The 14,599-nt window shown below is 42.4% G+C and overlaps 1 protein-coding gene across 3 annotated transcripts in view; it reads right to left on the bottom strand.

Annotated features, from left to right (window-relative positions):
* Nucleotides 1-13,028, bottom strand: part of UBR3 (ubiquitin protein ligase E3 component n-recognin 3) — a 268,897-nt gene extending 255,869 nt beyond the window's left edge. For all 3 annotated transcript variants that reach the window (XM_038001943.2, XM_007965316.3, XM_038001944.2), the window contains exon 1: nucleotides 12,414-13,028. In XM_038001943.2, coding sequence (XP_037857871.1) covers nucleotides 12,414-12,958 — 545 coding nt within the window. In that variant the 5' untranslated portion in view covers nucleotides 12,959-13,028. The remainder of the gene's footprint in view (nucleotides 1-12,413) is intronic.
* Nucleotides 13,029-14,599: the final 1,571 nt, after the last annotated feature.

Here is a 14,599-nt window from a genome sequence, read left to right as displayed (position 1 = left end):
CAGGTGCACTAAGATAGAGAAGCTAAAAGCAGACTCGGGGGTATGCCTGTAGTTGCAGAAAAATGTATGGGAAGACACACAACTCTCCTTCCCAGATAATCACAACAAAGAGACACAGAAGCAGTCCAAGCCTCTGATAAACTCTCCCACCCTGAATCCTTAAAAACTCTCAGTCTGTAAGACAGTGGGCCTAACTTGGCCAGAAGGCTCCCGTCAGGTTTGTTTTCTCTAAAATAAATCAGTCTTGACCGGCAAGCCACCTTTCGTGTTTCTTTCCTCTTTCTTTAATTCTTACACCTTGGGGACCCAACCCCCAACACAGTGTGTCCAGAAAGCAAGACAATTATTCTCAAGCCTTAGGATTTAATGTTGTTTGCCTTACTGAGTTTTGCACTTACTTGGGATCTGTCACTCCTCTCTTCTTGCCTATTCCTCCCTTCATAATGAAAACATCTGTGCTTGCCTCTCTCACCATTGCAGTATATGTGTGTGTTAGTGTGTGTGTGTGTGTGTGTTTTATCTGACGCATAATAGACGTACATAGTTTCTGAGTACATGTAATAATGTAATACATTCATATAATTTGTAAAGATCAAATCAATGTACTTGGAATATCACCACCTTAAATATTTGTCTTTTTATGCTACAGCCATTCAAATTCTTCTCTTCTAGCTATTTTGTAATTTACAATGGATTATTGTAAACTACAGTTACCCTACTGATCTATATAACATTAGGTCTTATTTCTTCCATCAAACCATGTATTTGTACCCACCAATTAACTTATCTTTATCCCCCTCCTCCTTTCTACCCTTCCCTCTGGTAACCACCAATCTACTCTCTGTCTTCATGAGATCCACTTTTTTAGCTCCCACACATGAGTAAAAACATGTGGTATTTGTCTTTCTAACCTTGGCTTATTTCACTTAACATAATAACCTCCAGTCCCACCCACATTGCTACAAATGACAAGATTTCATTTTTATGGCTGAATAATATTCCATCGTGAATATATACCACATTTTCTTTATCCATTCTTCCATTGGTGGGCACTTAAGTTGATTCCATATTTTGGCTACTCTGAATAGTGCTGCAATAAACATGGAACTTTACGTCTCTTTTTCATATACTGATTTCCCTTTTTTGTTGATATATACCCAGTAGTGGAATTACTACTATGGTAATCTATTTTTAGTTTTCTGAGGAACCTCCATACTATTCTCCATAGTGGCTATACTATTAATAATTTACATTCCCACCAACAGTGTAGACACTGTATTTTGAAAGCAGGTAACTTGCTTGACTTCACAGGTTCACAGCTAGAGAGAAATCTACCACAGGATGAAGCATATCTTTGAGCCTCACCATATCTGATTGAAATGATATTTAGATAAGACTCTCAACTTTAGACTTTTGAGCTGGTGCTAGAACAAGTTAAGACTTCTGGGGCTACTGGAATGGAATGAATGCATTTGTAGGTGACAAGGACATAAACTTTGTGCGGGCAAGGGGCAGAGGCAGAGCACCACAGTCTGAATGTGTGTCCCCTCCAAAATTCACATTGAAACTTAATCTCCATTGTGGTAGTATTAAGAGGCAGAAGTCTTTGGGGATGTGATTAAGTCCATTAGGGCTCTAACTTAAGCAAGTGCTAGAGGGAACTAGCTTAGGCCCCATTTGCCCTCTTTCCAGCTTCTGCCATGTGAGGATGCAATAAGAAGGCCTCACGAGACACACATACACACACACAAAGCTTTAATCTCGGACTTCCCAGCCTCCCGACTGGAAGAAATAAATTTCTGTTCTAAATTACTCAGTCTGGTATAATATCAGCACAGACTAACATGGATGGCAATTTATGTATAATAAAGTATTCCATTGAATGATTAAACTACAGTTAGCTAATCTCATTGTTTCCATTTTTCCCTGTTTCAGTGTTACAATGAATATACTTGAACATGTATCTTTCTGCAACCTCCTCATATTTAATGTGATGCCAGTCAACATCTTAACAGAAGTTTTCCAAACAACTTGACGAGCTCCTGAAATTCAAATGAAAACAGGGACCAAGAACAGCCAAAAATCCTTTTGAAGAGTAATAATACAGAAATCCTGCCATATCAAAATACATTTTAATGTTCTAAAAAAGTAGTATGGTATTGCTACAAGAGACATATCAATACAATAGAGAGTTTAGGATACACATAGGAGGTTTGGTATGTGATAGAGGTGACACTACAGATCAGTGGAGAAAAAAATGTTCAATAAGTGAATCCTCATATTGAAAAAGATAAAATTAGATCTAATGATATGGTTTGGTTGTGTCCCCACCCAAAATCTCATCCTGAATTGTAATCCTCATAATCCCCATGTGTCAAGGGTAGGATGAGGTGGAGGTAACTGGATCATGGGGACGGTTTGCCCTATGTTGTTCTCATGATAGCGAGTGAGTTCTCACGAGATGTGATGGTTTTATAAGCATCTGGCATTTCCCCTGCTTGCTTCTTCTCCCTCCTGCTGCTGTGATGAGGTGCCTCCTACAATGATTATAAGTTTCCTGAGGCCTCCCCAGCCATGCTGAACTATGAGTCAATTAAACCTCTTTCCTTTATAAATCACCCAGTCTCTAGCAATTCTTTTTTCTTTTTTTTTTTTTTTTTTTTTTTGAGACAGAGTTTTCCTCTTGTTGCCCAGACTGGAGTGCAATAGCATGATCTCAGCTCACCACAACTTCTGCCTCCTGGGTTCAAGCGATTCTCTTGCCTCAGCCTCCAAAGTAGCTGGGATTACAGCCATGTGCTACCACGCCTGGCTAATTTTGTATTTTTAGGAGAGACGGGGTTTCTCCATGTTGGTCAGGCTGGTCTCAAACTCCCAACCTCAGGTGATCCACCCGCCTCGGCTTTCCAAAGTGCTGGAATTACAGGTGTGAGCCAACACGCCCAGCCAGGCAGTTCTTTATAGCAGTGTGAAAACAGACTAATACAGACTTCAATCTCATACTACATGTAAAAATAAATTCCAGATGGACAAAAGACCTAAGTGTACAATGAAAAACCTTAAATCTTTTAGTAGAAAACATATAAGCATTTTTTAAAACCAGAGTGAAGATTTCTTTAACAAAATAAAAATAATACAAACTGTAGAAGAAAAACTACATTTTTAATTTAAAATCGTTTACAACAAAATTATGTATTTCAAGGTAAAAAGACACAAACTAGAAGATGAAATCAGGTATTTATACAACCAAGGATCAGCATCTAGAGTACATACAGCATTCTTAAAATTCAGTAAAACAGAAAAACAAACAAAACAGGCAATATAAACCAGCAGTTCACCAGTGAAGATGCCCAAATGGCCCCAAAACATATGAAAAGATGTTCAACTTCACTACTCAAGAAAATATAAATTTTAAAAAGATGTCTGTATCCAATAGATTAGTAAAATATTATAAATTTATATATATAACACCAAGTGTTTTTTGGTTTTTTTTTTTTTAAGTTCTGAAGTACATGTGCAGGATGTACAGGTCACATAGGTAAATGTTTGCCATGGTGGTTTGGTGCACCTATCAACCCGTCACCTAGGTATGAAGCCCAGCATGCATTAGCTATTTTTTCTGATGCTCTCCCTCTCCCCGTCCCCCACCCAACAGGCCCCAGTGTGTGTTGCTCCCCTCCCTGTGTCCACGTATTCTCATTAATACCAAGTTTCGATAAGCAGAAAAACAAGACCTCAAATTCCTGATGGGGCCAGGCATGGTGGACCATGCCTGTAATCCCAGCACTCTGGAAGGCTGAGGCGGGAAGATCACCTGAGGTCAGGAGTTCGAGACCAGCCTGGCCAAAATGGTAAAACCCCGTCTCTACTAAAAATACAAAAATTAGCTGGGCATGGTGGCAGCCCTCTGTAATCCCAGCTACTCAGGAGGCTGAGGCAGAAGAATTGCTTGAATTCAGGAGGTGGAGGTTGCAGTGAGCCGAGATCGCACCACTGCACTTCAGCCTGGGGGACAGAGTGACTCTCCATCTCAAAAAAAAAAAAAAAAATATATATATATATATGTGTGTGTGTGTGTGTGTGTGTGTGGCACAGGAATTTCAGGAAAATGGTAACCTCTGGAGAGGGAAAGAGAAAGGAAGGGAGAGGTGGGTTGACCTTTCTTTGGGGTTTTGACTAAAAGCAGCTCTATAGCAAACATGGCAAAAGGTTAACATCTATTCATCTCAGTGGTAAGTACAAAGGTATCTGTTATATTACTTTTGTAATTTTCTGTAAATTCAAATTGTTTCATAATTGAAAATAGTTTTAATTGAGTTTTGTAATGATTAAAAAATTAGGCCAGGTGTGGTGGGTCACACCTGCAATCCCAGTACTTTGGGAGGCTGTGGCAGGTGAATTGCCTGAGGTCAGCAATTCCAGACCAGTCTGACCAATATGGTGAAACCCCACCTCCACTAAAAATACAAAAAATTAGCCAGGCGTGGTGGCACGTGCCTGTAGTTCCAGCTACTCAGGAGGCTGAGGCAGGAGAATTGCCTGAACCCAGGAGGCGGAGGTTGCAGTGAGCCGAGATCACGCCACTGCACTCCAGCCTGGTGACAAAGTGAGACTCCATCTCAAAACGAGCAAACAAACAAACAAAAAATAATTATGAATATTTTAGGTGTAGTATTGGTATTGTGGTTTTGGGGGAGTTTTTTGTTTGTTTTTTGCTTTGTTTTCAAGATATGAGGTCTCTTCATGTTGCTGAGGCTGGAGTGCAGTGACTATTCACAGGTCTGATCATAATGCACTGCAGCCTCTTACTCCCAGGCTCAAGCAATACCCCCATCTCAGCCTTGGGAACAGCTGGGACTATAGGTATGAGCCACTATGCCTGACATTATTTTTTAATTGTGGTAAAATATAAATAACATAAAATTTACCATTTAAAACCATCTTAAATGTACAGTTTAGTGGCATTAAGTACATTCACATTGTTTTGCAACCATCACAACCATCGATCTCAAGGACGTCTTCATCTACCCAAACTGAAACTCTGTATCTGTTAAATAAATAAATAAATAAATACATAAATAATTCCCCAGGCCGGGCATGGTGGCTCATGCCTGTAATCCCAGCACTTTGGGAGGCCGAGGCAGGCAGATCACGAGGTCAGGAGATTGAGACCATCCTGGCTAACGTGGTGAAACCCCGTCTCTACTAAAAATACAAAAAATTAGCTGGGCGTGGTGGCGGGCGCCTGTAGTCCCAGTTATTAGGGAGGCTGAGGCAGGAGAATGGCATGAACCCAGGAGGTAGAGCTTGCAGTAAGCCGATATCGTGCCACTGCACTCCAGCCTGGGCAACAGAGTGAGACTCAAAAAAATAATAAATGCCAGAGTGAGTCTCAAAAAAACAAATAAATAAATAAATAAATAAATAAATAAATAAATAACTCCCCAATCTCCCCTTCCCTTGGCCTCTGATAATCACTATTCTGCTTTCTGTCTGTATGAATTTGACTATTCCTGGCACTTCACATAAACAGAAGCATCTGTTCTTTTGTGATGGGCTTATTTCATTTGGCATAATGTCTCCAAGGTTTATCTACATTGTAACATTCTAACGTGTCAGAATTTTATAGTTTTTAAGGCTAAATATTCCATTGTATGGACACTCCACATATTGTGTATCCATTCATCCGCTGATGGACACTTGAGTTATGTTTTAGAGTTCACATCTATTTACTCAGATGCATACTCAAATATTTTTAAATTAAATTATAAGGCATCTGATATTTGCTTCAAAATAGTCCTGGCTGGGAAGAAAGAGCAGTGGGACAAGGAGATAACAAATGAAACAAGAGGCCGGGCACGGTGTCTCACGCCTGTAATCCCAGCACTTTGGGAGGCCGAGGCAGGCGGATCACGAGGTCAGGAGATTGAGACCACGGTGAACCCCGTCTCTACTAAAAATACAAAAAAATTAGCCGGGCACGGTGGCGGTCACCTGTATTCCCAGCTACTCGGGAGACTGAAGCAGGAGAATGGCGTGAACCCAAGAGGCAGAGTTTGCAGAGAGCCAAGATCACGCCACTGTACTCCAGCCTGGGTGACAGAGCGAGACTCTGTCTCAAAAAAAAAAAAAAAAAGAAACAAGATATCACTTTTCCTTATGAGAGCAGCAAAGATCAGAAACATTGATACCACCATATATACTGCCAGGATATGGGGAAACAAACTGTTTCATACATTGTTGGCAGGAATGTAAATTAATTTCTTTGGAGGGTTCTATCAAAGTTGAATTTGCACATTTCCTTCAACCAAGATATAACTTCTAGGAATTTATCCTCATACATAAGCTCACACACATATGAAGAAGCGTATACAAGAATACTTGCTGCAACAATGTTTACAACAGCCCAAGTCTGGAAACAATTTAAATGTCTATCAGTAGGGAACTGACTGCAAAAATCACAGTACATTACAAAAACATGGAAATACAATGAAATACTATTTAACTTCAAAAATGAAGCAGTTCAACTTTCGAGATAGTGTCCATAAATATGTTAAGGGGAAAAAAGCAAGGTACTAAAGAGAGTAACACTATTCAACCAGACATTCACATGGTTCATTTTCTGGCTACCACAGATCAAAAAACCTAAAAACTTTCCACAACACAGGCCAGGCACCACACTCTGGCCCATGCCTATAATCCCAGCCCTTTGGGAGGCTGAGGCAGATGGACTGCTTGAAGCCAGGAGTTCAAGATCAGCCTGGCCAATGTGGTGAAATATCATCTCTACAAAAAAAAAACAAAAAAAAATGTAGCTGGGTGTAGTAGTGTGTCCCTATAGTCCCAGCTGCTTGGGAAGGTGAGGTGGGAAATCACTTGAGCCTGGTAGGTAGAGGCTGCAGTGAGCTGTGATGTCACACCACTGCACTCAAGCCTGGGAGACACTGCGAGAACCTGTCTCTAAAAAAAAAAAAACTAGAAATGCTCGATAAATTATAACTAATGTATTTTAAATACATAAGTAAGCTCAAAAGAAAGGGAAATTTATTACTGAGGGATAGGATGGAGAAAGGCACCTTTACTTTTTACTTTATCCACTTATGTTTATGTTATAATCAATGTGTATTACTTTCGAAATTAAAAAAAATGAAAGCACTCTGAAAAAAGCTGCTATGGATTTAATAATCAATACGACCACACGAATAACTAAAGCAATGTAATCTGACAGCAACTTTTTGAGTATAGCAGCCACTTTTTTATCCAATTTAATTCAAAATTACTGACACCTACTAAGTACAAGAGACTGTGCTGGCCTCTGGCTAATAGCAAAATGAGGTCCTTATCTTTTAAGGAGCTTAGAATATGTGAGAAAGAACAAGCAAGGAGACAAAAATATCTGTAATATAGGATAGAACATGAAACTCCTCATTTTCTGCACCAAAATTTGAGAACTAAATGTTTAAAATCCCAGTTTCCGGTTAGTATCCCATCAGAGCCCAAAACCAGCCAGTCAGACATTACAGTTGGCCCTTGAACAACACTAGTTTGAACAGCAAGGGTTCCACTTATACAAGGATTTTTAAACCAAACATGGATCGAAAATACAGAACTCATGGGATCTGACACTCACATACATGAAGGGCAGACTTTTCTTACAAGCAGGATTTCAGTATACCCTGGAGAGTGGGTGGGAGGTGGGTATTCTGGAACCAGTCTCCAATGTATACCATATACTGAGGAACGAGTGCATTTTAGACTTTCCATTACAGGCTATTTTGTTTTGTTTTATTTTGTTTTGAGTTAATCCACCCACAAAGCATTTTTTTTTCCAGATGGAGTTTCACTCTTGTTGCTCAGGCTGGAGTGCAATGGCATGATCTTGGCTCACCGTAACTCTGCCTCCCAGGCTCAAGCGATTCTCCTGTCTCAGCCTCCGGAGTAGCTGGGATTACAGGCATGTGCCACCACGCCCGGATAATTTTGAATTTTTAGTAGAGATGGGGTTTCTCCATGTTGGTCAGGCTGGTCTTGAACTCCCAACTGAAGGTCATCTGCCCACCTTGGCCTCCCAAAGTGCTGGGATTAGTGCTGGCCTCCCAAAGTGCTGGGCTACCGCACCCAGCCCCCATGAAGCATTTCTGACAATGACCGCATTGCATTTACTCACTAGTGGCAAAACTGTAGTTACGTATACAGCTGTTTTGTTTTTTTTGTTGTTTTTTTTTTTCTTTCCTGAGACGGAGTCTCGTTCTGTCGCCCAGGCTGGAGTGCAGTGGCAAGATCTCAGCTCACTCCAAGCTCCACCTCCAAGGTTCATGCCATTCTCCTGCCTCAGCCTCCCGAATAGCTGGGACTACAAGCACCCACCACCACGCCCGGCTAATTTTTTGTATTTTTAGTAGAGACAGGGTTTTGCCATGTTAGCCAGGATGGTCTTGCTCTCCTGACCTCGTGATCCGCCCACCCTGGCCTCCCAAAGTGTGGGATTGCAGGTGTGAGCCACCGCGCCCGGCCACATACAGTTATTAGTACACAGTTTCCATAGCCTTTGTGATCTCATCCCACAAATGAATCCTCAATTGTTTTCTTCCTTTGGTTTGTATATCTGCTAATACTGCCACATTGATTATATCAATACTACTCAGTCAAAAATAACTAAATCCTCCCCATAGTTCTATAATTGCTAATTTGAAAATTAAATATAAATATAGCTGTGATGGATTCAAGATCCTTCTCCAACTCCAATCACTGAACAGGCAACAGTCAGAGACTTGTGAAAAGGATTATGGCACAGCAAGATGTATTCTCATTTACTAAGAGCATAAATACAGCAGAAAAAAAAGGAATCCTTCCTCTAAAAGTGACTGACCATGAAATTTACAAACTTTTATGGCAGTTAGAATAAAAACCCCAAAATCAACACACATTCAACCTTTGGCAACATAAACGGGTTTTTAAAATATCAAAAACTTAGAAAAGTTCAAACATTCTGTTCATGCCAAGGTAGTCCAGCTTCCCATGAGAACAGTTATAAGCTGTTGATGATTTCCAGTTCTAAAAAGGTTCCACAGGCAGTCTTTTAGGTTGCAAAGCTGGTCAACATCACCTGTTTCTCTTGAGGCAGTAAATTAGTTGTATAGCCCAGAAAAATTACCCTGTCCAATCCAAGCAGTTATAAAAAATTCAGAATAATCACATGGTCACCATACTGTTTACTGTTCAATCTTGCCCTTTATGAAACTGGACATCGCAACTGCTGACACGTATAGGCAATGGTTCTGGTTTCAGACAGAGATAATAATAAATCTTTAAATATTATGTATCAACTCATAGAGGGTTGCCAGACTGGGAAAATAATACTTACCTATGAGACATCAGTAAAAGCAAATACCATGAGGTTAGGATGTTGATCATCTATAGCCTGAATACCCTAAAACTGTATGAATACCTTCAAAGAAACTCACTGACATATTTCTGGTAGTACACTGAAGCATCACAACCAATCAAACTTGCATCTCATCCTCAACAATCTGATAATTACCACTGTATTCCAAAAGTCAGGAAAGAATCAATGTCATTTCCTACCTTCAGGTTCTCTGGAGGCTTTCCTAAATGCTAACCCAGTTCAAGAAATAAAAATGTCTAACTATCAGTAAAGGATTGCTCCAACTCCTGTTTTGATGTGCTTCTTTAAAACAAAAACAAACAAAAAAGTTTAAAAAGAAAGAAACGAAGGCCCAAATAAGAATAACATATTAAGTAAAAAAAAAAAAAAAAAAAAAAAAGATAAAACAGAATTGAAAAGAAAAACCAGTAAGAATGCTATTTAGTAGAGGCAGTAAAGAGAAATGGTTGACTAGACCGGCTCTGGAGCCCTGGAACCAGCATGCCTAGCTTACCGCCAATGCAATCTTGAGCAAGTTTTTTTTTTTTAACTCTGCCCTACTTCCCTCTTCTGTACAATGAAAATAATAAAAGTAACAATCTCAGAGTCAAAGAATAAATAAGTTAAATCACATAAAACAGCTAGAATTTGGCCACTTTTAACCAAACAGATAGATAAAAGTCCAAAATTTTACTACTACTCTGTTGATGAGGCTGTTGGAAAACAGGCAGTCTCATACAGTAATTAGTACTAAGCCTCAGGGAGGGCAATTTGGAAAACACACGTTTGAGAATTTATCCCACTGACCCTCTTGACTAGGTGGGAAAAGACAGTTAATACCACGTTGTTAATTTTATACTGGAAAGTCAAATGCCCATGAAGAGACATTAAATCAAGAATGGCAAATTCACACACACACACACAAATTAAAAAAGAAATTAAAAAAAAGAATGGCAAATTCAAAACATGGAACACTATGCAGCAGTTTCTTTTAAAAAAAATTGAATGACGACACTGATTTTTTTATAAGAAAATTACATCTAAGATAACTGAAAAATGCAAGATGTAAAACAGTGGAAAGTATGCAACCCTTTGCACAAAAAGAGACTGAAAAACTAGGAAACATCCTTGCTTGTTCTGCACTAAGAGAAACTAAGCAGGAAGGAACTGGACAGATAGAAGACTAGATGGGAGAAAAATTTCCAACTGTGTGTGTGTGTGTGTGTGTGTGTGTGTGTGTGTGTGTGTGTATCTGCTTTACTAGCTATATATTTTACCTATTCAAATATGAAATTTTAAAAAGTACTTTTAAAGTGTCAGAGATACAGTTGAAGAACTCAAATGTTGGCCGGGCACAGTGGCTCACGCCTGTAATCCCAGCACTTGGGAGGCCAAGGCAGGCAGATCACCTGAGGTCGGGAGTTTGTGACTAGCCTGACCGACATGGAGAAACCCTGTCTCTACTAAAAAAAAAAAAATACAAAATTAGCCGGGCGTGGTGGTGCATGACTGTAATCCCAGCTACTTGGGAGGCTGAGGCAGGAGAATCGCTTGAACCCAGGGGGCGGAGGTTGCGGTGAGCCAAGATCGCACATTGCATTCCAGCCTGGGCAACAAGAGCGAAATTCCATCTTTAAAAAATAAATAAATAAATAAATAAATACTCAAATGTTAGCTGCAATTATGTTACTATTATTAGCAAAATCAAAATACCTTCTTTCTGAAGACTTTTTCTTACTCCCTCTGGACAGAAACCTCCTCTCCCTCCTCTAGTTATCAAGTTATTGTTTAAGGAATTTATTACTTTCTACTCCAGTGCAAGTAGAGTAAGGGGTTGGTCAATGTTTCATTCATTTTTAATATCCAAGAAGCCTTGCTTGCACATAGTAGGTACAAACATTTTGGAGTAACAGTAACCTTACAAGTACTCCCAAAAAAAAGATGACCATTTATAAAAAGATTGTACTCTGTCATTAATCCTAAGACCTGAAAATTGAAGAAGTTTAATAACTGCTAGCAACTAGTAGTTGCTAATATTCTTCCAACTACTGCCTATCCAAAATCGCCCCTTTCACTTTTTCCTTTTTTCTCAGACTGTCCCTGACATTGACATCACGTTCCAAGCCAAGACTCTACATGTACTAACTCTCCGTAACTCACTGCAAACTCTGAAATGTCTTCTCTCATAAGTCCCAACATCTGATGTATCGCTCCTGTCAAAGGGGCATTTGTTGTCTCCTCTTAGATGTTCACATATCAGTGAGTGAATAAAGTGCCCTTAACTGGAGAAGACCTAACACTTGATTCCTAGTTCGCTCAGTATTTCGTTCGTTCTCCTGGTACGGCGGGTATTCTGTAACGGACTGCTCAGTAGCCCAATTCTAAATGTCATCCCAGCATACCAAATACTCCACTGACAGCTCAACAGTCACTTTTCATGCAGGCCCCTCCCCTTCCCTCCTCCCTCAGCCCTCAAGAGCTCCTTCTCTCATACTGACAGACACACAGGCAGTTCAGAAGACCTTTTCCTCAAGCGTCCTTCCCTGCACGTACAAGACCACCTCCCCAGCTCTCATCATCCCGCGAGCCAATACAGTCCCCAATAACAACCCCTCCCAGCCAATCCAAATCACAACCTAAGTCTCTTCCCAAGAACCAGGCTTTATAGCCTTTCCCAACAAGTATACACTTGACAGCTCGACACGAGCTTCCCCAAAAATCCTTTCCCCCTCACTCCCCTTCTAACCCATACACTGGCTCTTTTCTCGCTATCATTTACCCACCCTGGCTTCCCCATAATTCACAGCCCGGTTTCCTAAACATGCTCTACGCTCTCCTCTCCCTGCTTTCTGCTCCCCACCCCCTTTCCACCGCTGACAGCTCAGTCACCTCCATCCCCCTGTGGCTGCACCCTCCCCCGCACCCTCCCCTTGACAGCTCAAGAGTGGGCTCCCGGTGCCCCGCTCCAGGCCCTCCCGCGACGTCCCCAGCCCCGGGTCGCCTCGCCCGCGGGGACGGCTCCACTCACCCGCTCTCCCGCATCACGTTGCTGTCCCCACAGTCGCAGGCGCCCCCGGCCTGGCTACGGAACATGTTGAAGTCGTGTCCAGTGTGGTCGCCCTGGTGGAAGCACTCGGCGCACAGCGACATGCAGGGCGAGATGCCGCACGTCCGGCAGCGGTAGGCCACGAAGTTGGCTGTCCAGACCAGGCCGCAGAGCGCCGCGGGATCGTAGGCCCGCACCGCCGCGCAGAACTCGTCGTAGCCGCCGCCGCCCGCCAGAAGGCACTTACACCACTCCAAGGCCTCCTCCTCGGCGGCCCCCGGACCGCCCCCGCCTCCGGCCGCCGCCGCGTCCTCGCCGCCGGCAGCCGCGGCCAGCGGCCGCTCGGCGCTCAGCACCCGCTCCAGCAGCGCCTGCAGCTCCTCAGCACCTGCGCGGTTGTCCGGCCGGCTGAGGGCCGCCTTGAGGTGCGCGGCGGTGGCCGCCTTGTCTAGGGCCAGCCCCGACGCGGGCAGCTCGGGCTGTGACGGCTGCTGGCCCCCGACGGCCGCCGCGGCCGCCGCCGCCATGATGAGAGCTCAGAATTTGGAGAGTCCAGGACCAGCGGCTCCTCCAGGGAGAGTGAGGGAATAAACTGCTGCGATTGCTCGGCCCGCCCAACTCTCGCGATACCCGGAGCGTCCGCGCTCCTCCGCCCGCGGCCCCGCCCCTGCACACGCCCCCTCGGGCTGCAGAGCCTTCTCCCCGCCCTCCCGCCTGGGTGCCTCTGGACCAAGCTAGGCTCCCAACTTTCTAAGTTAAGAGCTACTGAAATAAAGGACTCACCTTATAGGAAGTCTTTAATAAGGGCAATTATTTCTTTATTTGCATAGACTACAGGAATTATTCACATCATCTTTCAGATGTACTTTAGGCATCTGCATTTTGTTTAAGATGTACATTCCTATTGTTATCAAAGTCCAGCTGGCGACAGAGTGAGACCCCAACTTAAGGAAAACAAAAACTGTAGGAAGAGCAATCCAAAGAAAAACAGAAGGCCGGGCGCAGTGGCTCACACCTGTAATCCCAGCACTTTGGGAGGCCGAGGCAGGCGGATTACTTGAGGTCAGGAGTTTGAGATGAGCCTAGCTGACATGGTGAAACCCTGTCTCTACTGAAAATACAAAAATTAGCCGGGCGTGGTGGCGCACGCCTGTAATACCAGCTACTCGGGAGGCTGAGGTAGGAGAATCGCTTGAACCCAGGAGGCAGAGGTTGTAGTGAGCCAAGATCACGTCACTGCACTCCAGCCTGGGAGACAAAGCGAGACTCCGTCTCCAAAAACAACAACAACATCAAAGAAGAACAGGGGTGTTTGCAATCCATAACCGTGTGTTTGAAATGAATGAAACATAATTAAGACACGTTATTTTACAGTCCTGGTCTTCTACATTAGTTAAGTATGTCACAATCATCATATAACAGTGATAAGTTAAATTTGCTCAATAATTTTATGAATCACTAAATTATAAACTAAATAAAACTTTATGTATTAACTTTACATGCTAAAACTTTGTATGCTTTAACTCGTTTGATTCTCATAACAGAAAACTTTGAATTCTACCATTCCTAGGAAGTAGCAGCCTCAGACACTTCTCTACTTCGTCATCGTCCATTCACTCTTTTTCTTCTTCCTTTAATAATGCAAAGAGGTGTCCATCCACAGGCTTAAATACAGTCCTGCAATCCTTTTACTTAACCACTGGATCCTGCCTTCTCAGGATCCCAACTCTATCCAATATCCTCTTGTATTTTTAACACCTCTCTTTCTATTAGCTCAATTCTTGTCAGAATTTATCTCCTTCTGTCTTAAAAATAGTTGAAAAAACAATAAAGCTTCCCCCATTACTAAGCATCAACCATTCTCTTCTTTTCGTAGGCCACCTTTCTCTTTCTCTCTTTTTTTTTTTTTTTTTTTTTTTTTTTTTGAGACGGGGTCTCACTGTCGACCAGGCTGGAGTGCAGTGGTGCAATTTCAGATCACTGGAAGCTTTGCATCCCGGGTTCAAGCGCTTTTCCCACCCCAGCCACCGGAGCAGCTGGGACCACAGGCTCGCGCCATCACACCCAGCTAATTTTTGTGTTTTTAGTAGATACAGGGTCTCCTTACGTTGCCCAGGCTGGTCTCAAACTCCGGTCTCAAGCAATCCGCCCATCTCAGCCTCCCAAAA

This window comes from Chlorocebus sabaeus, chromosome 10 (assembly GCF_047675955.1).
Source record: "Chlorocebus sabaeus isolate Y175 chromosome 10, mChlSab1.0.hap1, whole genome shotgun sequence".
Classification (NCBI taxonomy): Eukaryota; Metazoa; Chordata; class Mammalia; order Primates; family Cercopithecidae; genus Chlorocebus; species Chlorocebus sabaeus.
This window is presented reverse-complemented; position numbering and strand designations above follow the sequence as displayed.